Raw genomic sequence first — 26,996 nt, 5'->3', positions numbered from 1 at the left:
TATGTGAGTGAAAAATGTGGATTAATTTATCATAAATCTGCTGATATGACTGAATTCATTCTTAAGTGCTGTGTGATTTTTTTTTTTTTCTTGGAGCTGCAACTTTAGTCTGACATTATAAATCTTAATTGTTCTTTTCCAGATGTTCCAGATGTTCCAAAACCATAAAAATAAAAATCTGTAACTTTATCACAGATGTAGCGGGAAAACTACGGGCCTCCATTCGACTGATTTTCTGCCATATGTCTCATAAAAACAATCATAACATAAAATACATTACAATTACAGACATTTACATTAATATCAACAAAATGCTCCATAAAAACATCAGCATTTGGTTACATTTCACTGGAAGGTATAAATGACCTTTGGGCATGAGAAGCATGCACACTTTCTGATAAATACTCCGAACATGGATGAGCAGAGCTCCACATCTGCATTTTTAATTAAAAGAAACCTTAAAAATGAGGGAAAAGTCTAATATGAGACTTTTTTAAGACTTTAGGTTTAAAACTGTACTCTGTCTTTAAATGTGTTTTTGTTAAATAGTTTTTTTTTCTCTGATGTTTCAATTCCAGTAATTTAAACGTCACACGCCGCGATTTATTAGGAAAGTAACAAACTGAGGTTAGTCATGTTGGCCCCAAACTGTATCAGAGGAAGTACTTCTGACCCGTCAGGCCACACTAGACGGTTCAAGGAAGTCGATGAAGCAGTTTTCAAAATAATAGTAGGTTTTCACAAAATAAACCCTATGACCCCCTCACGTGCATGCTGTGTGTATAAATAGATTATATGATCTGTTCCCAGAAATCTACATTTATTATATATTTAATATTTTTCATGAAGAATTTATGTATTGCTAATTTCCAGCCCTTGTCCCTTGTTGGGTTTTTACATCCATAATGCATAAAACAGATTTACACAATTCAATAGTCTTTGAATATATATAGAAAGACACTATATATTATACACTGTAATTTAAGAAAAAGCAAATGATTTAAACAAAAAATGCTTGGTGACAGTTCTGCCACCAAACATGCTTTTTATCCATTATTTGTAGAGTTTGGTTGTACAAAGGTGTCAGATACTCAATTAGAAAGGGTGACGATTGAGGCCAAACTGTCAAACAAGGAAGAAATATCATAGATTACCTAATAACTGAGCAGGTGTGTGATGTCGAATTAACTTAAATTTAGATTTGTTTTAAAGTTAGTCTTAAGTCCTAATGTGGGGCTGTGTTTGTGTGGGAGTGTATGGGACATTTCAGTGACATTGGTGGGTAGTCTGACAGTTTCATATATGTTTACGTTTATGTTTATTTATATAGCACAGTTAATTACAACGGCAGTGTTTGCCAACATAACTTAAAAATAAAAGAAAGACAATAAACTGTGCAGGTTACTAAATTAGGACCTTTTGTTTATTATAAGCACACATACGCACATATCGTTTCATGCCATAGTTCCCCCTTTGCAAAACTGAAAAAGAATTTTGTTTCTTCAGTATATACTGACACTTAATTCAAAGGGCTTGTAGCTTTTGTGTGACTTGTAACTTTTCCTGCTTGACCTTCTGTAGCATGGCTTGGGTAAAAGATAGACTGAAGAAAACTGCAGACTGCAAACTGTGAGGTACTGAGTCAAGATGTAGGACGGGAGAGCAAAGGATCAAAATGCTGTGTAGTCCCACATAAAAAGAGACGTGGTCAGGATACGGGCACAGCAGGAGTCATTCTTCCAAACAGTGAAATGAGAAAACCCACACTGGAAACCTGATTTAGTTTGTGAGCAGGTGTAGGTGATTAATACATGAAAACTGCCCTTAGGTCAGAGGGAACGCAATGAAATGACCAAAACTAACATGAAAGTCTCCACATATAGTGGAAAAATCAGTTCCATTACTTTGAAAATCCTGAATCCGGAAGTCACCGCTAAAGCCGCTAGCTTGGCGCTGGTGTACTTTTCGTTTCACAGGGAGGAGTCAGACATTAGTTTCTTTATCAAAGTGACATGTTCGTGCCGTTATTTCTAATTCTACGACATGTATCGCACCGTGTGTCCATAATGTAGCCCGTCTGTGGTATCGACATAAAGCTATCGATCAGCGACCAGATACTTCTCGACAAAAGGTCGAAGGAAACAGGAAGGCGGAAACAAGTAAGTTCGGGAAAGTGGCTTTCAACTGTATCATTTCGTCACCCTGTGAAGAGCCGCCCGAGTTAACAGCTGCCCTTAGGCGGCTTTTCCCCTCGTTTACGATAGCGTGTGTGTGATCCGGGTTTGTCGTGTGTTTATAGCGGGTTTATATTTGCTGTTTTATGGAGCAACAAGTCCGGCCGAGTTAGCTAGCGTCACGTCACGAATAAACTTCGCGCCGCCGTCATGTGCCCCGATGTTTAATCTCTGGCTTTTATCCTAAAAATGTGCTTAAAAGCGACACAAAGCCCTCCATACAATGAGCAATGAGGATCTGATATATAGATGGAGGCGTAAATAAACACGGCAATGTCGTGTTACGTTGGCAACACGCGGTTTGACTTGGTTTTATTGTCATTCGGCATATTCTTGATTTCACGGCGGAATTGGTGTATGAAATAGGAAATGACTCACCCAGACACCATGTTTCATCTTTTAAGGTTAATCTCTTTCTGCCGACGCTTGTCGTTTGCAGACAGCCTCTGTTTCAGCCAGCCTCCCAGTGCTGCAGTCTGGTCTCAGATCAATTATGTCGGGCAACTGGGCATTTTATTCTGATATTCTGATTACAGCCAAATTATTTAGTTGTGGTGCTCTCTTGCTTAAAATTTCTCGCACGACCTCCATTTCTTTTCCGGTTTAACAGTTTTATATCAGCCTAGCATGTATCTAACATATGATTCATGACTGGGAAAAATCCAAATCTCACTGTTGTTTGGCATTTTAGACACTAATTTAACTAACAAACTTGCTGTTTGCAACCCTAGATTTTCATTGTTACATACACATGCAATCAGGTTTGACAGGAAGTAGACATTTCTATGTAAATGTGCATATATTAACCAAATTCTGCCCTTTTCTTTTTCTCCTTTTATTGTACACAGGACCGCAAAGTCAGAGACTCAGTCCAGATAAAAACCACGACAATCCGTAACCAAAAAACCCACACTGGCTGTTCACACAACCTTTTGACAGCTTCCATTTCAACGGTAAATCATTCACCCGAAGCGTTCGAACAGATCGTCTGCCGCCACCACATGCGACCATGTCCATGGCCCTGAAACAAGTCTTCAACAAAGATAGGACATTCCGGCCCAAGCGCAAGTTTGAGCCCGGGACGCAGCGCTTCGAGCTGCACAAGAAGGCCCAGGCGTCCCTGAACGCCGGCCTGGACCTGAAGCTGGCTGTGCAGCTGCCCCACGGTGAGGACCTCAATGATTGGGTGGCCGTCCACGTGGTCGACTTCTTCAACCGCATCAACCTCATCTACGGCACCATCAGTGACTCGTGCACCGATCAAACCTGCCCAGTCATGTCGGGTGGGCCCAAGTACGAATACCGCTGGCAAGACGAGCACAAGTACAAGAAGCCGACCGCCCTGTCAGCTCCCAAATACATGAGCCTGCTCATGGACTGGATCGAGGTACAGATCAACAACGAGAACATCTTCCCCACCAACGTCGGTAAGTGTTGAAATAAGCCACGAGTTTCACAATTGAAGAAAACGTCCCGTACGGCGTCTCAGCGGTTGGTTCAACTCTGTCAAGTCATCTCATGAGGCAAACCAAGCGACCAGCCCATTCACAGACAGACTGTGGCCACGCTTCGATATGGTTACAAAGCCATTCCAGTCTAGTTCCAAAGTTTTATTTGGTGATCTTATGACTTTTGTTCAGATTTCCTCTGGTTTTCCGTTAGTAAGCAGATGAGGCAGGAAAAGAAAGCAGATTTTTTTAAATTTTTCTCCTGTTGGTGTTTTAACCCAGTGGCTCCCTGCACGGGTGTTTGCACCACTGGAAGGGTCACATAGCAGAAAGATGGGGAGTTGATGCTTTAATATGTCTTTACTTTTATGAACTGAATGGCTATAATGAGTAACCTCTATTTCATTTTAATAATCCTTTCGGCATGAATCATTCAGAACGCAGAGAAAAGCCACTTAAATGATTAACGCGTAATAAGTACAGAGGAAAATTGAAATGAGACACGTACGATTCACATCTGAAATGTGAAGCCTCTGTTTTTCAGCGTCTGCAAGGCCACATATGTCAGCTTACCTTCAGCGCTGAGCATCGCTAACATCACAGTTAATCTGCTGCAGTGGAATTTGTGGTTTTCTATTATCTCAGAGTGTGTTTGTGTGCCCTGTGCTGTGGCTCAGCAGCTGACTGACTGACTGCAGAAACATGCCAGCCAGTGGATTTAGAAATGGGTCACAGGATGGACAGTAAGGCTATGAATAGAAACGACCTCTGACGCGGCCGCCCTCTGGAACACATTCTAAAACATTATTTAATTAGTCAAAGCAAAACGATGTGCTGAATTAAGCACGGGTTGGGAGATTATTCGGCACACAGAGTCGTGTCGATTTTCCGATCGTGTCCGATTGTGACACTGGCCGCGTCTGCATCCGTTTGGTGGCTGGTGTCCAGGCCTGAGGGCGAGAAGACGGGGAAAGGTTAATGTAGAAAAACCAGCCTCACTTTTAATTAAATGCATCAGTAATTTCAAACGTGTCTGTTTACTCCGGAGCAAATAAAAGGTCACCGCAGACTGACCGCAGCCTTCTCGCTCTGTCTCCCATCTGCTTGACTCCCAGGTACTCCCTTCCCTAAGACGTTCATGCAGGTGGCTAAGAAGATTTTGTCGCGTCTGTTCCGGGTGTTTGTCCACGTCTACATCCACCACTTTGACCGCGTGAGCCAGATGGGGGCAGAGGCTCACGTCAACACCTGCTACAAGCATTTCTATTACTTTGTCACTGAGTTCAACCTCACGGACCACAAAGAGCTGGAGCCCCTGGTGAGTAGACGGTAGATGACATCGAGCAGTGTGTGTGCTTGTGTAATAATCAGCCCATGTTAAAACACCGAGATGCTGCATTTGAAGGGACTGTGACACAAAGCTGCATTTTAGAGCAATGTACATCAGAGATTTCAGGCTCATTTTGCATCGTGGGCCGGACCAGCGAAACTCCCTTCTGTAAGCTTAACGGCACAAATCAGTTTTTCCACTTGATACAGTTTTTCTATTGTAATAAGTGAAACGGAATGAAAGAAATCTGTAAGCATGACTTTTAGGGCTTAAATTGTCAGAAATAAATGTATAGGACTAGTGGGCCATATTGGAGCATTTGACTGGCCATTTCTGGCCCCGGGCCTTATGTTTGGCAACCCAGGTATACAGACTGTCACATTTCCTTTAAATTATCTTTTGAGAAGTACAACAAAGAGCCCGATTACTGCATTATCAGATCATTCTAGCACATCGTTTGATTTAGGAAATTAGAATTGGCACCCCTATTGGTCAAATCGTGTAAGCGCAAGATTGTTTCTAAACTTCCCCAAAAACTTGTGTGGCTTCTCTGTATTTCAGCATGATGTTGCTTATTGGGTGATGCATAAATTGATAGCTATAGATGAGAATATGTGAGTTTAAAAATGAAGCTGTGGGTAAACTGTATCCTTTGTTTAGTGTAGCTAATGAAAACTGCAGTCATGTGATGCCTCAGTGGCCCAGGGATTTAGGTCACTGGTTTTTAGGCTGCAACAAAATGTCCTGTGTACAAGCTGCAGATTGCTGCAGCCTAATGCGATGAGTGGAAAACTACAATAGTTAAGACCCATGTATGAGCACACCAGAAAAATGCAGGACTCTCAAAAAATGAGTCTTTGCAGTTTGTGTTTGTTTTAAAACTGATTTTTTTGTCTTTCCATTATTCTGAAACCCAAATTTATTATACTGTTAACTGTCAAAGACGAGTGCTCACTCTGTCAGAGTGTGTGTGTGTGTGTGTGTGTGTGTGTGTGTGTGTGTGTGTGTGTGTGTGTGTGTGTGTTTTGACCAAAAGGCTTGGACTGCTTACTCTTTGTTTCCCACCTGTATGTTGCCTACAGCAGTGTGTTGTCATGTGATCAGTGATGAATTGGCTTTGGAAAGGTTCGCTCAGCTGTGTGCTGTTTTTGTTTGTGTCTGCCACAGAAAGAGATGACCTCTCGGATGTGCCACTGAGGGACCTGAGGACACGGCGAATGGATGCATCCGTCCATCTTGAAGACTGCATTGGAGAACGGAAAACGAGCAATCAAATCCAGAGTCTATTTTTATATTTAAGTACTGTAATCTATTTTAGCTGCATACTGTAGGTTTAACCAGGAAGCCTGTTGCGCCAGGGCGTTCTGCTCCTTCTGAAAAGTTTTCAGACATTTTATCAGAGCACAGTATTAAGAGGTCTATGTTTGTGTTCATGTTTCTTCTTTTGAATCTCAATCATTCCAGGATGCTTCCTCTTTTTTTTTCTGTTCCAAATGATCTAAAATTAGTACGATTTCTTACTTTTCATCTGTAAATCTCAGTATGTTCTTACATTAAAGTGATTCTCAGCTCTTTCTGATGCCGATGGTAATGGGCTGCAGCATTTTTTTTTTTAAGTCATAAAAACCTTAAGATTAAACTGAGGGAAACGGAGGAAATAAACAGAGTATTTTACTGAACTGAATCCATTTAAAGTCATTCATTTTTATTGGTTAAAACTCATATGTGCAGACTAGATACTGTAATGGTGACTCAGACATCAAGGCTGTTATCTTACACGCTGGGCTGAGAGCCATCGGGCCACGTTCTCAGATGTCAAACCTGCAGGTGTTTATTGCAGATACTCTTGGCAGCTGAAGGTCACACGAGACTTGAACCTCACATGACAAACACAAGTGGAAAAACATGATCAACAGGCTATATTCACTAATGTCCACCAGGAGGCGTCAGACTCCCAAAACCTCCCCCTGTCCCTGAGCTTTCTATCCTGTAGTTACTGCTGTACTCTTATGAAATCTGCTCAATGTCCCACTTTGAGTCAAGAAGGGGGGGAAAGAGGAGACCTGATTCGGGTGAATGATTTGGCTAAGCTGGTTATGTAAGAAACAGGCCAGACTGTACTGTGACGAACACAGAGAGGGTTTGTTTTTGGATGAACGCTGCTTAATGTGACTGAGCCAACAATAGTCCCGAACAACAACATCAGTGGTTGGAGTTGGTGGAAGTTATCAGCGCTTATGGGCGGGGTTATATAAATAGTCACACAGTCTCATTACCGCTGCAGGGGGGCAGTTACTCATAATAAACCGTTACTCATTCATCTTATTCAAGGCAAATCATGTAAGCCATCGTTCAGAATGGCCCCTTTAGGTACAGCTATATAGTATATGGGTGTAACATCAGTCTTTGCAAAGCTCATAATATCTAACACTGTTACACACACACACACACACACACACAGCTTTCATCACTGCGTTATGTCAAAAAGTGGAAAATTACAGTTCACTGTTGCACCCACTCTCTAACCGCAGTTTACAGGCAAAACACCAAACAGGTTAATTCCTTGAATTTCAAAATAATAGCACTTCCTGTTCGCACTGTCTGTAATAAATGTAAACAAAAGCTCTGCAAAGCTCAGGGCTTCTGTCAGTCAAGTGTTTCATCTCCCAAAACCTCACCACACTGCAGTTACACACCGGAAAAACAGAATGATTTCATCCACGAGGCTTTCTGGAAACATCTTATTTAAAAAAACAAACAAACAAAAAAGTCAGGGCCACAAATTTAGAATGACATCTTCAACTTTTTTTTTTCCTTTTTTGGTGCTTGAAGAGTAAGTCATTCAAAGACTGAAAATGTCTATTTAATCAAGAGACCTCAACATTGCATCAAGCAAAAAAAAAAAAGTTGGACAATTTAGGCAACATAGTAACTATTTTTTAATACAATGTCTTTAAAGGACACGGTCTAATTCCATAGTCAGAAAGAAACATTGTACTTCACTACATCTAGTTACTATTTACATATATCCATGCACATAAATAGTAAGGACAGTCTATGGTTTCTATTGATTCATATCATTAATAACTAAAGACTTTCCTCTTTTAGAAAGTACGAGCTGATTCATATATGTGCTAGTCTGTGGTTACTAGTTCCTTTACCATTAGGAATTTTGGAAAGGAAATATGTGAAGCTTGTAAATTATTACTTTCTGATAAATTAAGCCACAAAACATTTATAAATATACAGCTAAAATAATTGGTAAAAAATTATTCTGATAAACATTTAAATGGTCCACTCATTTATTTTATCGCCCTTTTATCTTACTGAGCACTCAGAGCATTTAAGGCTACAGCCCTGTTCACCCATTCAGCGCTGTGTTTTATGCCTTTAGGTGCTTTTTATGACTTCTTTTAACTGCCGACCTCCCCATTGGTAAATAACCTGCTCAGCCACAGCCACCCCTTCAGCTGTTGTTCATGTGAAAATATTCCACGGTTTCAGCTTCGCACAGTTGAAGGATGGTTTCAGTTTCTTCCAGCGGTTTTAATGTAGCTTTAAAAATTCTCCTTTGGACAAAGCTGGCTTTGGGGATTTGACATGCCTCAGTATTTTCTGAATTTTTACAAATCAGAATGAAGAAGGTGAATCTATAAAGAAAACAATCACTAGCTGCACTCCTGTATGAAAAAATTGTTTCAATTTTAATGCACAAAAACTGCACATTCATCTTCATATTCAGGGCTAAAATGAACCCATTGTCACCTCCTTCCATCAAGCTGGACAAACACATTTTGACCTATACGATAAATATGAATTTTGATAAGAAACAAACATGATGTAACAATGTGCCACGGTTAATTCACCCACTGGAATGACCTCATTGCCTCCTGCAACCTGATCCTCTTACAGGAGTGTCCCTCCTCTCACAGTGGAGTCAGTTCCTCTGAACACTGGGCTGCACTCTCTCAGCACGCATTACGCCTGTTACGTGTGAGATGAGATGTACCCGCCTTGCGCTCTTCCCCTCCCTCCTTCCTTCTCTCTCCCGCCCTCACTGGCGTGTTTTTCTCCTTTGGAATGTACCAGACAGACTCGAGGGGCTCTGCGATCGGCAATGTGAAGGGAAGCGCTGGCTACAGGCCAAGAACAAGCTCCAGCCAATCAGACAGAAGCCTGTCCAACTCTGTGCTCAGCAGTTGCCCATCTGTTGTTTTCGTGGTACAGTGTGGTTATTTACATACAATCAAAAAAGGGCTGGGATGTAATGTGAGTCAGTAGTGCCGGACTGAGGACACACCCTTAACGGTTTTGCGGCACATGACTCAGTTGCATCATGCGGTTGTGCAGCTTGTACAGATGAAAAGTGGCGATAATTTTAGGACATTGGAGGTGGAGAGGCCTCGTAAAAAGTTCCAGTAAGATAATGACGTATTTAAATGAGGCCGAAATTTGGGCAGATTCAGCTTCTGGTTACTTGAGCTTGAGGCTTGGAAATAAGACTGGTAAGGACTAGTCAGGAAGCACTCTGTAGATGTCCTTCTGGGCCCTCTGTGTTTCACTCTGCCACTAAACTCAACAACCAAAACGCAGTTCTTCCTGAAAATCCAAACCCTTGTGGATCATTATTGCTGGAACTGTTCAAAAACCGGAGTTTCCATGTCTCTGGCGAGTTGGGTGTTTCTCCCTGTCCACAGCAAAGACCCATTTCCCTTTCTGCTGTGGACATGCAAATGCACATCTGTACACTGTAATTCTCCCTAATGCATGCATAATGACAGTAGATTTATAGTCATTAAAAAGCGGAAGCCATGCCTGTTCCAACATGTCTTAGACCTACTCCTTACACAAATGTTTCTAAAAAGTACTGCTAGAACATTTGAGTTAAGTGAAAGGGCTGTAAGGTGAGGGCAGAGAACAGATAAAAACAACAACAACTACTTAGTCATACAGCAGGTTATTTAAAAGCTAGAAGTGGCACAAGCTCTAGTGCCCAGGCTGAAAGGTAAAAATCTAACATTTCAGCTTCTCCCTGTCTGAATCAAAACCTTAAAAACCGGATTCATATCAATACCCTTCGTTACACATGGTTATGTAACAAGCACAAAGTGCAAGCAAAAAAAGAACACAAAAGGGTTCCCTGAGGGACAAATGGAACGAGGCTGGAGCGAAACAGTCAGTGTTGCAACATTTTTTGCCAAATCGGAGAGGGATTTCTGGGTACTGGAACAATTTGATTGGCCTAGTGCACCATCTTTCTCTTTCTGCAATGCCCCATGCACATCCATTTCTGCCAGAGATTACATATTTCCCAACTTGTGGCTGTTTCCTTCTAAGAAGTTTGTTCAGTGAAAGTTGCTTGGAAAAGGGAGCCCTCCGAGCTGCTGCGACCTCCCTGCTTAGAAGAAGCATGCAACAAATGTTCAAATTAGTACAAGACTGCTGACTGTGTTTAGCTCCCTAATCTTGTTGGCCTTTGGGGGTTGAATTGATACATGCCAGACGTGCATTATGTGAAAACACTTGCAGGTACGACTGCCTTTTCATGTATGTGGACAAATATGGTGCACAAACAGCACAGAAATGTTTCTGCAACAAATCCTGCTGCTCTGTACCCGAGGGTCTCTCACCACACCTGTCTCCATCCATCCATCCATCCATCCATCCATCCATCCATCCATCCATCCATCCATCCATCCATCCATCCATCCATCCATTCCTTTTCTTCCACTTATCCAATTCAGGGTCGCAGTTGGTGGGGGAAGCCTATCCCAGCTGTCACAGGCAAAAGGCAGGGCACGCTCTGGATTGGTCACCAATCTGTCACCACACACATAGAAACTCACACTCCTATGGTCAATTGATAATAACCAGTTAACCTTACTGGTTTCTGGACTGTGGGAGGAAGCCAGAGTACCCAGAGAGAACTCATGCAGGCACCGTAAAAGTGTTCAAATTCCGCACAGAAAGGCATCAGACTGGATTTGATCCAGGACCTTCACCACTTTGTAGTTTCCTTTTGCTGTTACAGTCATATAAGCGTGGGCTTTGATAAGAACAGTTTGGAGGATATTTGAGCGCTTGCTTTCCATCCTTACTGTTGTTGAGTAGCTCCATAAAGGTGTCATTAAGAACGTGAGAACGTCATGAGAACGTGTTATGATGGGGCAATAATGCACATTTCCGGAACAACAACAAAACACTGTGATTGATCCACAGCTTTATTTCCACACATTACAAGGCTACTGCAGTGCAAAACAACAGAGACACGCCTCTGTTAAATCACGTATCAAATTAAACAACCCAGGGTAATCTCCAGATTGAGCTGCTTTTACGTCAGAAAGAGCTGCTGTCACCTGAAGGCACGTATCGCGGCCCGTTGCTCTCTCTTTTGAGCTGTAGTGACACAGACCCACCCCGTGCACCCCATGAACTTGGAAGTGCGATCTTGTTTTCCCACTAAACCCTGCGACTGCACCATGTGCTCCCGACAGGGGATCATCGGCCAACGTGTTACGTAATGTTTGCTACTATTGGGCTTGTGTTTTGGGGGTAAAAGGTGAAAGGAGGTAGAAGGAGAAGGAGAGGCACAAAGCATCCAGTTACAAGGCAGCCGACTCCTGGAACAACCCTTACATGGTTTTAAGACACCCAGTACATGAATACTCAAGTGGAACTCCAAACCAGGGATTATATGCAGTAGGAAAAAGGAGCAGGGGAAAGGTTTGTTGGACCATGTGCTTATAGTGCAACAAGACCTGAGCACTTCTAGCATAATATATAGCATCTCTTAGTAAGCTGGTGTGCAGTTATTACATACTGTATTGTGAGAATACCTGGAAATAAGTTTCTCTGATTATCAGAAACCATTTGACTGAGCCTGTCTAAATACCTGCCTCCATATGAGCATATCACATCGAAGGCAACACTGCTGTGGCATCTCACATTTAGCAGATGGGCTGAGAGATCACACATATTTTCTGCTTCATCAGGATCCTTGGATTTCTTTCATTATCACAACCACGACACATTGTCCCCACCCCTGTCGAAACAGCTTCCTCATCAGGCTGCAAAACGTGCATGTACTCTCACAAAGGTCACAAAGGTTCAGCTGGAAATGTTCGGTTTCTGGCATGCATACCCACACAGGTCATGAAGAAATGTTGATGGCTTAGCTATTCTAAAAGATACCACATATCCCAAAAAGTAAAAACTATACAGTCTGGACTGATCAAAAAATCTAATATTTGACATGATTTCTTGTTGTATGCAGGTAAATAAAGTAATGTGTATTGAGATTTTAGGAATACTTTAGTACACTCCTCAACAGATATTTGTCTTTAAAAAACTATACATTGTTCTAGTTAAACCATAGTGCAGTGTAGCCAGCAACAACAACAACAACAACAAAAATAAGGCTGGCTGTATCCAGTGCATAGTACAGCTCATAGTTAAGTACACTGTGGTCCCGTTCTGGTTGTATCGTGCAACATTGCATGAGACCATGTGCACGAGTGCGCCACAGTGAAATGCTGAGGGCATGGCACCGGCCCAGTCTCTGTGAGGGAGCTGTGACTAAGACCGAGGTTTTCGATGAAACCCTGTCCGTGGTCATTCATCCCTCGGTGTGAGAGTGAAGTCATTATAATTGTAGACTAGAGAGTTTTTGACGCAAACAAACATGGGGCAGTGCTAGTAACTTGCACTGCTTATTTATGTATTCACAAAAAACACAAGGCTGGCTCTGTTTTTAAGTCGAGTTAATAATTAAAGTGTGTCTTTGACGTACAGCGGCAGCAACATAAACAGATGAGGTGATCAGGACGGTGTAAACTCGCAGATCTGGTTTGCTGTACGTTGCACTATCTCTCCCGGCCTCCATCGACATCCTCTTTCATCAAAACAGCGGTGGGACGTGCTGACTGTGACTACGTGCGTGTATTTTTTTTTCGTTTTGTTCTTCCATAAGTCCCGCCTCGGGGCCCTACCCCCTCCTAAACAAAACAGACCTGACTGTTTCCATACCAATTCGTGTAAGGTGCTCTTTTTTTCTTAAATCTCTATCCTAAAATATGGTCTAGATTTCGATTGAAAATGTAATAAATCATCTAAATGACCGACCTTATTAAGTTGGGCTTATTGCGTGTCATATTTAAGTAGCTTTTAGTGTTCTTTCCTTTAAGAAGCTGTAAAGAACACTTCAACACAACGAAATGGTACCCTCCCACAATAGCCTTTTCTCGAATACACGTGATCAGTCCGGGCTGCTGACGCATTCCTCGGGAGGGCGGAGTCAAGGGAGGTTATAAAAACACCCACACTCGTCCTTTTCAACCACCTTCCACGCACAAACTATCAGTTGTATTTCCCCCTTGATGTCCTCTGCGGCTTTCGAAGCTGTGGGTCAAGCAACGACGCTAACACTGGAGCTATAAAAATTAACAACGGGGTAAGTGAGGAGGAAAAAGGAGCTGCTGTGGCTGTGTTTTGCTATTTAAAAGCTAAACGGCTATTTGCAGTATTGACGCTCACTGGCTAATCTTTGTTGTCTGACGTTAAAGTTAATTCTGATGTAACTGTCAACTGGTTTGCACTTGTGGGTTACATTTTGACTGGAGATGTGCTTTTTGTGTGTTGGTAGCCTTCCTGTAGCTGTTTCACCGTTTAAATCATGGCCTCTAGATATATTTACTTATTAGCCAAACTGCTATGATTTTAATGATCTGTCCTCGTGTTTAACTGTCTGTAACTAACCTAAGGGCGAGCTAAATGGGAGTGACGTTGATGGCTAGCTGTTGCTCTGTCGCGCGACAGAGATGAGCCAGCCTGCTGTTTGCCTAAGCGTTTAGATAATCGTCTACAATCTGGAAAACACGAAGACTTTAGGTGTTGTGTGTTTTTTACACTGGATTGTAACGCTGGGGTCTCAAATTGTGTCGTCCACAGGGCTCCCGTTTAAAGCGCCGCACCAAGCTGACCAGCTAGCGCAGTGTGATCACTTGCGTCTCTCTCTGAAACGATTTTGTTTGTTTCGGAGAAGTGCAAATTGATTCAAAAACCACTGCCGCCGCATATCCTGATCGGAACCCCCCCACACACACCAAATCGAAGCAAAAATGGTGCAAAATAAGATCGCCGAAGTCACTGGATTCCACCGCTCCTTCAAGGTGAGCTGGAACTCTATCCAGGGATAGCTCGAGCTCCTGTCACTCCTTTTGGGAAGATTGTAATCAGAGCACGTTTGGCAACATTTATGAGAAGGGACTTCACCTAGCTATAGATAAACGCATCTTCTGGCTGACAAACATGGTATACTTCCTGCTGACACGGGCACATGCAGCTGATGAATGTATGGTTCGAGTATGCCACAGCTAATAGCTGAAAGATTACCAAGGAAGATCCTTATGGCCTTGGGACGATCTTGTGTTGGTGTAACAGATATGACCAGTTAGTCAAAATGTGTCAGCCTCTCAGTCTAGTTTGGCTTTATAGGCACAGGAAGTGTTATGACTGACAATAGATGCTCTCATCTTGAATGGTTCACTGAGATTGCACACCATAACAAACATGTTTATTACTCCATAGGGGCAAAATCCCTTTGAATCGGAGGACTTCACTAAAAATGGATCCCATCTTATCGATTCATCATTTAATTTTGATTCCTCCCCCAGACATGGTGAGTTTAATGACTTGGCTGTTTTTAAAACAGTAACACACACTAATACAGTAACAATGTCCAAGTTCAGTATAATTCACATAACTGATAACTTCCCCTAGTTTCTCTTTCAGTATTTGGGATTTGTTTGCATTCCTCTGTCAATAGCTGATGGTAATGTAGGTACTGCTGTTTTGACAGACATGCCTTCCAGTCAGCCTATTGACATCCCCGATGCCAAGAAGAGAAACAAGAAGAAAAAGCGTTGCCGGGCAACTGACAGTTTCTCTGGAAGATTCGAGGGTAAAAGCTTTCATTCCTAGTTGTTATAAAAACAGCTGTATAAGCTGTTCTCCTTCATGTAATTGTGTTTTTCTAACTTGCTGTTTTTGCCACAGATGTCTACAGACTGCAGGAAGAGGTCTTGGGAGAGGGCGCTTATGCCAGAGTGCAAACATGCATTAACCTCATCACCAATAAAGAGTATGCTGTAAAGGTAAGACACTGCCACACATTCAGTGGATACAGTGTATTTCAAAGCATTGTTGTCAATGAAACATTGCCATAGGAGATGCTACAGTTCTAGGACTCTGTTTGGCTGCTTTACAGTTACAGTTAGAGGGTTGTATTACGTAATGAAATTCCTTTGTGTGAAGAGAGGCTCTGAGCCATGGGAGGAATTTATTATAAGTAAACTGGGCTATTGCATCAGTGTTTCTATTGTGCTTTCTTTTCACGACTTTTTCTTGAGAAATTTTGAGGAAAGTTTTGGTCTGGGACAGGATGCCTCTTTATCTTTTCTCTCAGTTCAGCTCTCTGTAGTGGTTTTCTGCAGACTTCCCTCTGTTGTGCTCATGATGCACTTTTTGAGTAAAAGACTAGCTGCTGCTAGTAGACACGCCCCCCTTGCTGTTTTTTTAGCTCGTCAGCCAATCAGAGAGCTGGAAATGATATACCCTCCCCTTTTCTTTACAGTTAGCAGAGAGAACATTGTGTGCTGCTAGCTGTGCCAAAACAAAACCCACAGAAAGGAAGGAGGGGTGATGGGTGAGGGTTGTGACCTGGTGTGTTTACACTGCTTTGTTCTCACTCTGTACAGTTACTTTTTCGATTTCCTTTCTGAATGGCGTGAGGACTTGTATGCACATGTTCAACTCTCGGGGGACTTCCTTTTTTATTACAAAGTTATTTCCTTGTTTTAGGAGCAAAACATTGTGAAATTTTTATGTATTTATTTATTTATTTTTTTTGCTGAAGTGTGCAAAAATCCAAATCCAAAAACATTAATAACAGTTATTCCCCAGATTTTGTTCATGTATGGAACAAGTCTGAGTTAAAGGCTGCTTCTTTAGTGCAAGTGTCCATATCTTATTTTCCCTAATTAATATTTCAGAGGTGCTGTACACAGATCCTCATGTGACTGATCAGTTAGTTTATCCCAGAGTGATTTGGTATGGATCCCTCGGGACTATGCAGTCCTGGGGGAGGAGGTAGGACAGTCTGCTGGGAGTCGAGTGGGACTCAGACTACTCCTGCCAGATGTCCCGTCTCTCCCCTCCCCCTCTCTAGACACAGGGGGAGTAGGGGGCTGAACTGCATGTGCGGGCTCTGTTGCAAACGCAACAAAAGCTTCAGGCACCCATAGACGCACAGAGGGCCGAGCAGCGCGTGTCTGAAGGCTCCCAAACAAATCCTGTTTAAAACTATTATTTCACAAGCCTGGGTTGATGTTAGAACCTGCAGCGAGGTCTCGTTTTTCAGCAGGCTGATGTTTCACGAGCTGCGATTTGGATAAGCGACCTTAAGTCTACCACTTTAAAAATGGTGTCCTCCCATTTGAGATTGCAATGCATTTTTCAACCTTATAGTTTCTGTATCTAAACATCTACCAGGGTGGGAGTTCTGCTGTGGCAGGAGAGGGTGAGCTGATTGTTGTCCTGCTGACTCAGACTGGAACAGTACACAGGCTTTGGACTGCTCATAGGCCTCTTGTCTGTGTATTAATCCTAGACACATACTGCAGCTCTGGCCCCAGTGGGCTTCAATAGCAGCTGTAATCCAGCTACCAGGAAGAGAAGCATGCACAGCCTCCCAAGCACACAATAACAGACCAGAGCTGGAAAATTCAGGCTTTTTGCTTTGGTGTCAGCAGTCTATCTTTCTGTCTCTCTTGGCAGGGCATTGTGCAACTGGTGGCCCTCTGTGCTGTAGTTCCCAGCAGCTCAGTTATTTTTAGAGCAGTTTTGATAATTGTAAACATTTTGGATTAGGTCATGGGATATTTTGAAGGGAAGGCTTATGGCTCCTTAACATTTACATATGGGTCGTGCATAAAGGTTAAACATAGAGACTGGGGGCTGTTATTCTCATTCAGCTCGGTCTCTGGTATGGCGGGCAGTGCTGAAAGTAGGTTAAACTATCTCTGCAAGTGTGTCACAGGGTAGGATAAAGGTTGGCAAGCAGGAAAAGGTTTGGAAGGAAGCTTATTATAGGGCACTGCATATGGACTGTATAGTGAGCTCTATACAGTCTGCTTTCCATTAAACACAGCCAGAAGTGGGGTTTGTGGTGCAGTGAGAGAGTGGCTGCCATGCCCACAAATATGTATACTAAGCACTTTAAGAATTGTCGTCTATCCTTTTCTGTATAAAAACACAAAGTTCTGCTGAAAGTGGGCTATTTCTGGGTAAAGTGGGCTCAGCTTTGGTGCTTTTCTGTTGCAGATAATCGAGAAAAGGCCGGGTCACAGCCGCAGTCGTGTCTTCCGTGAGGTTGAGATGCTCTACCAGTGCCAGGGCCATAGGTAACCTTCTGCTGTTATGACAAAACTAAAGCCACTTGACAGTTGTATGGAGGCAGTCATAAAGCCCTTTAGTCATCATCACACTGCAGACCTCAAATGACTCGGTGCCTTTTTGTTTTCTACAGAAACATCCTGGAGCTGGTGGAGTTTTTTGAAGAGGAAGACAAATTCTACCTGGTGTTTGAGAAGCTCAGAGGAGGTTAGTAAATTACAGCTGCCAGTTTACAAAGAAATTCTGCTGCTTTTGTTGAGTGTGTTTGAAAGCCTTTAGCTTTTAAATGGAGCTAATGGACTCTCATTTCCCTCCTAGGGTCAATCTTGGAACACATTCACAAGAGACAGCACTTCAGTGAGCAGGAGGCCTGTCTCGTGGTGCAGGACATTGCCAGTGCTCTAGATTTCCTTCATAACAAGGGTAAGACCATTTGTACAAAATGGCAAGCCGTATTACTGCTCACAGTTTCAAATTAAATATAGATATAACAGGCATTTTTTTTGTTTTTAGGAATGGCACATAGAGACCTGAAACCTGAAAACATTCTCTGTGAGAGTGCACACAAGGTGAGTTTGTTGCAGAGTTACTTATGCCTAAACATGTTTCAGAGGTCAGCTGATATGTTGATAAAGCTGCTGCTGGCCTTTTGTTAAAATCTGCTCTTTTTCTCAGATATGCCCGGTCAAGATCTGTGACTTTGACTTAGGCAGTGGGATCAAGCTGAACAGTGACAGCTCACCCATCTCCACCCCTGAGCTCCTCACTCCTGTAAGTTACTCATCTAAATAATGTTTTTTAAATCGCTGATCCAGGAGCAGATTAATCATTTACACAGTGATTTGTTTTCTTGCTGTGGATAAAAGGGGCTGTAAATGTGTTTATCAAGTCTTAACTGGCTGATCATTGGCCAGTCCTCAGTGGGGTTAACCGATATTTACACTAGTTTACTGCTGGGCAGTTTCTGTGAAATGGCATGGATTGCTTCCTGGATGTCCCAAATTTTATGTTCCTCTTATCATGCTGGATACTTCAGTGTGTTAACATTTGATGTCTAGTTGATGTTGATGTTGATGTCTAATCAGTAGCAAACACTGAAGGGTTATGAGTTTGAGTCTGGGGGTTATGATTGTTTAACTTTGTGGCTGTCGTCACAACACAAAGCGATACCTCTGAACAGTGTCCAGAGCAGCAGGAAACCCTCAACCTCAGAGAGGAGTGGTAAAGTTGAACTGGCACGCTTTCTACTTGTGTCAACACTTGCTCTGTCTGCTGGTTATCTAGTGTGCTGAATAGATAGACCAGAGCAGGTGAAGGATAGCAGTTCAGCCCTCAGGAATGTGGTTTGGTGGGTGGGGGCTTTCTGCATTGGTAACTTCATCTTCCTTGCACAGAAATAATGGATGGCGGGCCCATCCCTGGACTTGTTGAAGGGGATATGGTTTGAGGCCAAGAGCTGTCATGTGCTTTAGTCTTAAATCAGAATCTCCCTAGGGTTAAGTTGATCCAGTAATATATTAAAGTGTTTGTTCAATGGGAGAAAAGCCTCTGGAGGACAGGACGTGGTGTGATAGCCCTGGGATGTAATACTGGAGGCTACGTGATAACTTTTACAAGGCTGTGTCCTGTGATATGAAGGAGTCGCAGTGAAACAAAAACACCAGCTCTTGCTTATTTCTCCTTTCTCTCTGTGTGGTATGAGAGGAGGAAAAAAAACATACACCCTCTTCTTTCAGCTCAGTCTCCGCCCAGTGGCCCCAACCACCCTGTGCTGGTCTGCGCTTTCTTTATGTTCTTCACACAATAGCTGTGCATAAGGCTTGTTCTAGAAATTTTAGTCTCTCTCCCCCCACACATGGCAACTGAGATGTGATTGGATAGACCAGTGGGAGGGGGAGGATAACTGGGAGGTGCAAACTCTGCCCGCTCATGCGCTCTGGCTTGTTTTCCTTGCTTGATCACAGGAACAATGTTATGATTTTCATCTCATGACTGGCACTCTCACTGGGCCCCCTGTAACCACTTTTCTGCTGTTGCACAATATGCACTTTTGCATTTGAAGCGCAGTTCCCTGGTTCTCAAAATACATTTTGATTTGCAGGTTTACTGTAAATGTAGTGGTGTTATATGCTGTAAACTGGGAAAATAGGGACTCGGAGGAGCCGAGATAGACCCTTCTAGGAAAAAGGCTAATTTTAGTTTACTAGGAATTCTGCATGAGCGATTGCCTGCCTGTGTGCTCAGCGAGATGTAATTCTGGCTGTTCGAATGTCGAGGCTTATGTGTAGCAGTTTCAAACTGCACACAAACAGCTTAGACTGTTTTATTGAGGAAACTGCTTGTTTGTACCTGTCATAAACGTAGGTGCAGTTTCTTGAGGACAGAACAAGTCTTCTTCCTGTAAGCCTCTCCTAGTAATCCTTTCATTTACAAACACCAGAGGTGTGTCATCAGTGCTGTGGGTATGGTGTGACTAGTCACATGGTCATAGGAAAGCCCCAGGTTGCAATACTGACAAATCCTGTGGTAACAGCAGCTGATTAACAGCTCTCTGCAGCTTACTGGAAGGTTTGAAGAGGATGTGACTGCAAGTTCGCAAGGTGTGCAACAGCACAGGAAGAACAAATGCAAGTTTAGATTTAAGTCTGTGCCAAAGAGCCTTGATTACTGTTATTCGACTGCCCTCTTTTAGCCCTTATCAGCTGCAGGTAGTCATAGACTGGCTATCTATGTCCTGAGTTGTTTGTGATTCAGGGGTGGTAAAGCAGCTTTTAAACAAGATTAGCCTCGATAGCTGTTTATGATAACACAGCTATTGCATTAGTCTTCAGTTTCAAAGTACCTTGGTTGGCAAAAAAGTGTGTGTGTGTGTGTGTGTGTGTGTGTGTGTGTGTGTGTGTGTGTGTGTGTGTGTGTGTGTGTGTGTGTGTGTGTGTGTGTGTGTGTGTGTGTGTGTGTGTGTGTGTGTGTGTGTGTGTGTGTGTGTGTGTGTGTGTGTGTGTGTGTGTGTGTGTGTGTGTGTGTGTGTGTGTGTGTGTGTGTGTGTGTGTGTGTGTGTGTGTGTGTGTGTGTGTGTGTGTGTGTGTGTGTGTTGCCCCAGACACGATGATGGCGGAAACATGGGGGTTGGGATTTTCTTTCACAGAAGCCTCTTTGTCTGAAATGAGATTCCTGTGCAGCAAACTTCATTACATAAAACTGGAGGTGGAGTTTGCAGACAGCTGGTTTATGTTACTGGGACACAATGGAGGCTTGCTCAATGTAAACATGTGCCTCCACAGATGGAATGAAGGATATGTGGGGGGGACTTCATGACAAAAAGGCTAAAGCTTCTCAGCGATGAACATGATCTTTGTCCTGCTGAACCAACGACCTGCTTTTTCCCTCCCCCCACCTGAAACTATTAAAACAGTACTTGCTGTTTGTGTTCTCAAGTTATGTAACTGACCAGGGCTCAGCCCAGTCTCTGGTTATGCAGGACAGCCAATCCTCTTTTCCATGCTCGGGGTTTGGCCTAATTTCTCTCCTAGCTACATAACAACATGCTGGTAGAGCTGAGTCTGTCCTTGCCCTCAACAAAGTCTGCCTGGGCTGTGTACAGCTGCGTGATCAAAGCAGTGAGTCACCACTCGCTGTCTACCCACACAAACCTGCCTCATAACACGTTCCAACTAAGAAATGTTCAACGGACTAAGACGAGCAGTATTGTAGATTTTAAATGAAGCCATTACTGCAGATAATCATGCAACTATCACATAGCCTGCCCCCACCCCACAAGCTAAGAGTGGGGCCTTAGCTTTCACACTCGGAGCCACGAGGTGTCAGCTGAGTGAAAGAATGTGGCAGCAGCCAAGCGAAGCTTCTCTTTTTTCCTCTACTTTAACTCTTTCATGCTGCACTTTGTTGTGCTTTCCCCCCTTGGGGCTAACGCACTGGTTTTCTTGTTCTTCTTTTAGTGCGGCTCAGCAGAGTACATGGCACCTGAGGTAGTTGAGGCCTTCAGTGAAGAAGCTACAATTTACGACAAGCGCTGTGACCTGTGGAGTCTTGGAGTCATTCTGTACATCATGCTAAGTGGATATCCTCCGTTCGTAGGCCGCTGTGGTGGCGACTGTGGCTGGGAATTGGGTGAACCCTGCCACACCTGCCAGGTAAGAGTGTGATGTATGTTGCTTGTCTTACGTTATCTTTGTGAGCTCAGAGCAAAGTAACATTTGCAAATGTTTCGTATCTGTTTACAGAACACTTTATTTGAGAGCATCCAGGAAGGAAAATACGAGTTTCCGGAAAAAGACTGGGCTCACATCTCCTCAAGTGCCAAAGACCTGATATCCAAACTTCTGGTTCGGGATGCCAAAAGCCGTCTGAGTGCCAGTCAGGTGCTGCAGCACCCCTGGGTGCTGGGGGTGAGTCTGAATCCACCACTATGCCACTTTTTTTGCATTTTAGGCAAATCGAAGTAAAGTTGTTCAAACCAAACAAAAAAACAATAACATGTCTTTGATTTTTCAGGGAGCATCTGACACTTTGCCAACATCCATCTTACATCAGAGGTGAGAATTCAAGAGCGACAAGACACTCTGACAATAAACATTTCTAACTTTATACCTGCTTTGATCACAGTTTAATCTCTTTTCCCCTTTTCCCCATCAGAACCAGCAGTGCCAGGGATCTTACAGTTTTTGCAGATAAGGCCATGGCTGTGAACCGGCAGCTGGCTGAACAGGATGGCATGGAAGAGCAGCAGCAGCAGGAAGTCCAATTTTTTGTTACCGCTTCTGGCTCATCTATGCGCCTCTCTCCTCCTTCCAACTCCAAGCTGGCCAAGCGCAGGCAGCGAAGCAGCCAGCCAAAGGCTGGGCCCGTCTCCGCCACGGAGCTTTGTCAGCTCTTGGCCCCCCTCGTCATCGTGGGAGACTGTGCCTGAACTTTCCTGACCTTCCGTTACGATTCAAGTCCTGTTCCACGACTGCCCTGAGACTCTTCCTCCTCAGTTCTGGCCCCTCTCTGGCCTCGGTCCCTCTGCTATTCAGGTTCTCTCGCCAGCTGTAAAGGGAGATGCTGCCTGCAGCCCTTCCTCTAAATGCCTTCTGCCCTTCTCCAGCACTTCTGAAGCACATCAGCACAGGGCCTGCATATAGCAAACACAACTATGTGCACTTCCAGGTTGGGGAGGAGGGCCAGTTAATGACTTGTTGGACAGCAAAGTATTTTCTAAGTTATGTTGGTTTTTTGTTTGTTTGTTTTTTTTCCTCATACAACTCAGTTCAGAAGAAATGCGAACATAGATCTTCGAAACTAAGCTCAGACACCAAAGGACAACCTGTTGTGCTGCTCCCACGTTACAACTGGATCCACTGTGAATTAAGTTATCTGGAATGTTTTTTGCCTGTATGTATATGCATGAATGGCCCATCTGCACATACGTACAAGCTTATGCAATATGCCGAGATGAAGGCTGTTCCTGTCTTGAAAGGATTCAGTGTAATAAGGGTTGGAAGGGCTGTAAGCCAATGCTGTCCGTGCCTGAGGCGCGGACCGTTGGCTGGAGACTCTTCAAAGTCTTCTTTTTTTTTTTTTTTTTTTTTTTTTTTTTGTTCCCCTCCGTGTAAGATGAACTCTTTACAGTCAACTCTTGTGTAAATGTCTGAGATGCGCACTTATGCAGCTCGGTGGCCGTGCACTTAGTGCTCAAAGGCCAACGGCTGTTTGTACCTGACCAGCTACGACTTGCCGCTGCATCAGTTGATGCGGCTTTTCCTTTTCTTCCAAATTTAATCTAAAACTAGTGAATTAATTTGACTTGGTCATGCTTGATGGCCGCCTGGGAGGGGGGAGGGGCCAAAGCTCGTGGCTTGTATATCTGGCTTATTTGTACAGGCTAATTATACAGTACTTAAAATGGCTACGCAAGTGAACTGGGTCAGTGTTACTTTCATTGTAAAGAATTTGACGTCCCCTTGCTACAATTTTGTATTTTTTTTTTTTTTTTTTATACATATATAATTTTTTTTCTACAGATCAATTTATGGATTTAACTTTAAATATTTTGGCAGTAAAAGTTTAAACTCCTGTGAAGGGGTTGAAAAGCACACTTTGCCCGATGTGATCAGACTGTCATTTGTTGATCAGATTTATTTGGACCATCATCTTCGTCCTCCTCATCCTTCAAGTTCTCAACGTTGTCTCTAATGACACGCCGCCCCTCCCAGAATGACGTCACAAATTTTCTTTGAAAGTTGGAGGCAGAGGGGGAAAAAATAAAATAAACACAAAAAGGAAAAACATTCCACAAAAAGACAAAAAAAACTTCAGACATTTAGCTGTATAAAGTTTACTTTTTGAAAGTTTGAAAACTCCATGTCAATGTGCCACACTGATTTTGATTTTTGTTTGTTTTTTGTTTTGTATGGCTGTTAATAAGCTTTTTTTTTTTTTTTTCTCTATATGGAGATTTTTTTTTATTTTATTTTTTTTTCCCATGCAGGTGCTGTTCAGTTCAGGTGAAACACCAGATGTTTTCCTTTGTTGTTTTTTAATGTTTGTTTTGTTTTTGAGTTTTTAAAGTTGAGTATGTGGTGTATGAGGTAAAAATGGAGAAAGTTTAAGTTGAGCTGGAGCGTTCGTGCCCAGTGAAGGCAAGTTTTTAAGTTTTATATATATATATATATAATTTTTTTTTTTTTTTATATGTGAGCAGGGTGGGGAATTGGCATCAGCACCAATGTGGTAAAACATGAAAGTGGCTGGTACATTTCAGACACAGAAAGAAAAAACTAGTATGAAGTTGCTGGTGAATTTGGAGCAGTTATCCGTGAGTGGCTGGTACATGTTCATTTTTTTCCCACTCTGTGTTGGCAATAATCTTTCTTTGTTGTTAATTAGATTAAGTTAAAGCTCATTCTGAAACTGACAGGTAATGGACTGGCGATGACGTCTCTCAGCACTGTAGCCATTTCACCAAAGAGGGTTCAAGTCATGACATTGAAACATATGATCCACGACCTAGCAGTGATAAGTGGGGAACTTCTGATTGTCCGTGTCCTGTTGGCAGCACTGCAGCGACGGTACTCTGGAAATGGTGTCAGATGACCCGTTATTCTGATAATAGGACACTGTAATAGTTCTAAGAATACCTTTCTACAGATGCATAGTTATGAGGGTTTATGTCTTATAATAAGACTTACTTGAATATGTGTATGCAGCTGTTTCTTCATTTTGGAAACTACTTTGCTTATTGGTAATCTGAAAGCATTAAGCTAATGATCAAGGCAATCTTTGTGGGGTGGGGAGGGGAGGGGGGGTTGAAAATATACAGATCAGTATTCTGCCTTTTTCTGGGGGGGGGTCTTCACACAACTGAGTTTGTCCCTGTCTTTGAATGGGCACTCAAAACGCACACTGTGGCCATACTCTGTAATATCCCGACCAGTACAGTAAGGGTTTTCTGGGTCATGACCATTTCTACTTTATGTCGAATGGCAGTAGCTTTTGTTTTCTTTCAACTGCCTTTTATTGGGAGAAAGAGGACAAAGTGATTTCCTTCAGCCTCTCAGTTCCTTTTTTTTTTTTTTTTTTTGTATGTTGTCGCTGACGTCAACTGTTAAAATTCAGTCATTCGAATGGATAGTACCATCAGTCTCCCCACAATCTGAATGTAGCCTGCAGGTGAAAGCATTTAAGGCAGATCAGACCATTTAAATGGTTCCTTCTCATGAGCACAGTGTGCCAGTCAGATACAGTCCAGGCTTTGGGTTGACACCTGATTTTTAACACTGTCTGAATCGCCCCCGACACCATTGTGTTCATGGGAAGTGGCTTCAAACGAATACATCCTGTAGTACAAGGTATTTTGATTTAAAATAAGCACTTTACTGTACCATGTGAATGATTGCAGTTCACCCAAGGCAACGTTTATGACCGTTACTTTGGAATTTTGTATTGTTTTTCTAAAAAAAAAAAAAAAAAAAAAAATTGCAATAAAATGCTTTGAACGACATTCTCGTCTGGCCTGTCTCTTTTTCTTTTTTTGTTGTTGTTGCTTGAAGCCAGGAAAGTGAAAGACCTGTACTTTCCCTGCACTCTCACTAGTTTCACATTAACTAGAAGGCTTATCTTCAGGCCAAGGCTGACGCCGTTTCAGCTGAATCTCTGCTGTAAATCCCAGTATCAGTAATGCTCCCTGATAACGTGAGCCGTGTCACATATGCCCTTGGCTGTTGGTAAATATTTCTCACACATGGAAATATGACTGTGGTTTCATGACACGTTAGTCACGCTTGCAGCAGCGGTGAGGGGAGGTGCTCTTCTCAGCCAGACGCAGACTGATGCAACCTGCTGCAAGAGCTGCAGCCTCTCTCTGCCACCTGATGATCCTCACAAAATCCCTTCTGCTGAATTAACGAAAAGTGTTGGTGTATGATTTCAGCAGGATCTGCCATCCTGTGATTAGTCAGCTGTGCAGATGGAAATATCTCAAGAGATGTTATCAGCTCTGTTTGGTCAAATGTGCGTGGAGAGAGGACAAAAATGATGATACTGCACCAGAAATGTTCTGTGTGATGAAAGGCTCTCCAGAGTCTGCTGTGTGTGCTTGGTAATAACGAGAGCTAATGTGATTACTTGAGTGATCCTTTTGTCAAAACTGATCTTAAAAGGTGAAAAATGTCCTCCCTGATTCACAGTCATATCTTTAGAGCTCTTGTTTCACGGTCACGGGGCGACCGTGGTTCAGGGGGTTGGGAAGTCTCATCTTGTAACTGGAAGGTTGCCAGTTCGATCCCCAGCTCTGTCTGTCTTGGTCGTTGTGTCCTTGGGCAAGACACTTCACCTACCGCCTACTGGTGTTGGCCAGAGGAGCCGATGGCGCGATATGGCAGCCTCGCTTCTGTCAGTCTGCCCCAGGGCAGCTGTGGCTACAAGTGTAGCTGCCTCCACCAGTGTGTGAATGTGAGAGTGAATGAATAGTGGAATTGTAAAGCGCTTTGAGGGTCTCGAAAAGCGCTATATGAATGCAATCCATTATTAGTATTATTATTATTGTTTATGTCAGGTCAGTGCACTAATGCTCAGTTATTTTCAATTTAAGATGATCACGACAATCTATCTATTATTGATATTTATGTTTGATTTAAACCAAACTTAAATGATCTGCGGGCCCCTGCAGACACTGTCGTCTGATTGGAGGGCCGCTTTAGTGTTCAGGTAGTACAAAAAACAAACAAGAAAACCCCCACAAATATTTCCTGAAATGTAGTGTTTTGTTTGTTTTTTTAAATGTCAAATATTGTATAACAAGACAAAACTGCAAACTAATTGAAGCCTTTCATTGAACTACCAAATAAACACATCGGTCCTCTCTTTCTGGCCACACGTGGCATCACTTTTGCTTTTATTTTGTTCGTATTTAATAAAATCAAAATGCAGACATAAGTGTACACATTAGTTTTTGACTCTCTCACTGAACTAACACAGCCAATCCCTCTGCATGTTTGTGCTCTCTGCTCATGTTGGCTTCATGTTGAATCATTTTTG

The 26,996-nt window shown here is 42.8% G+C and overlaps 2 protein-coding genes and 1 long non-coding RNA gene across 3 annotated transcripts; 2 read left to right on the top strand and 1 right to left on the bottom strand.

Annotated features, from left to right (window-relative positions):
• Positions 1–1,931: 1,931 nt before the first annotated feature.
• On the top strand, positions 1,932–6,696 carry mob3a (MOB kinase activator 3A). Its single transcript, XM_031758670.2, has 4 exons — positions 1,932–2,159; positions 3,083–3,661; positions 4,798–5,000; positions 6,180–6,696. Exons 2-4 carry the CDS (start codon positions 3,244–3,246, stop codon positions 6,207–6,209), a joined length of 651 nt encoding a protein of 216 aa, XP_031614530.1. The 5' UTR covers positions 1,932–2,159; positions 3,083–3,243; the 3' UTR covers positions 6,210–6,696.
• On the bottom strand, positions 3,830–6,211 carry LOC120434031. Its single transcript, XR_005608894.1, has 2 exons — positions 6,078–6,211; positions 3,830–4,632 (listed from the first exon to the last, which is right to left on the bottom strand). It is a non-coding gene; the product is annotated as an uncharacterized LOC120434031 (long non-coding RNA).
• Positions 6,697–13,324: 6,628 nt separating the features above from the next.
• On the top strand, positions 13,325–25,461 carry mknk2b (MAPK interacting serine/threonine kinase 2b). The gene is made up of 14 exons (XM_031758671.2): positions 13,325–13,461; positions 13,959–14,179; positions 14,598–14,688; positions 14,869–14,970; positions 15,066–15,163; positions 17,391–17,470; positions 17,596–17,669; positions 17,781–17,885; positions 17,976–18,031; positions 18,138–18,233; positions 21,419–21,613; positions 21,704–21,868; positions 21,975–22,015; positions 22,116–25,461. The coding sequence occupies exons 2-14, from the start codon at positions 14,129–14,131 to the stop codon at positions 22,387–22,389; spliced, it is 1,428 nt and encodes a 475-aa protein (XP_031614531.1). The 5' UTR covers positions 13,325–13,461; positions 13,959–14,128; the 3' UTR covers positions 22,390–25,461.
• The last annotated feature ends 1,535 nt before the right edge of the window (positions 25,462–26,996 follow it).

The sequence above is a fragment of the Oreochromis aureus genome, linkage group 17 (assembly GCF_013358895.1).
Source record: "Oreochromis aureus strain Israel breed Guangdong linkage group 17, ZZ_aureus, whole genome shotgun sequence".
Classification (NCBI taxonomy): Eukaryota; Metazoa; Chordata; class Actinopteri; order Cichliformes; family Cichlidae; genus Oreochromis; species Oreochromis aureus.
Note: the sequence above shows the minus strand (reverse complement) of the source record. Positions and strands in the feature narration are given on the sequence as shown.

Bases quoted from the DNA above. Each gene is read 5' to 3' on its own strand.
- mob3a (XM_031758670.2), top strand. From the start codon at position 3,244: ATGTCCATGGCCCTGAAACAAGTCTTCAACAAAGATAGGACATTCCGG. The intron at 3,662-4,797 runs GTAAGTGTTGAA...CTTGACTCCCAG, and splicing joins CATCTTCCCCACCAACGTCG to GTACTCCCTTCCCTAAGACG. The intron at 5,001-6,179 runs GTGAGTAGACGG...TGTCTGCCACAG, and splicing joins ACAAAGAGCTGGAGCCCCTG to AAAGAGATGACCTCTCGGAT.
- mknk2b (XM_031758671.2), top strand. From the start codon at position 14,129: ATGGTGCAAAATAAGATCGCCGAAGTCACTGGATTCCACCGCTCCTTC. The intron at 15,164-17,390 runs GTAAGACACTGC...TTTCTGTTGCAG, and splicing joins ATAAAGAGTATGCTGTAAAG to ATAATCGAGAAAAGGCCGGG. The intron at 21,614-21,703 runs GTAAGAGTGTGA...ATCTGTTTACAG, and splicing joins AACCCTGCCACACCTGCCAG to AACACTTTATTTGAGAGCAT.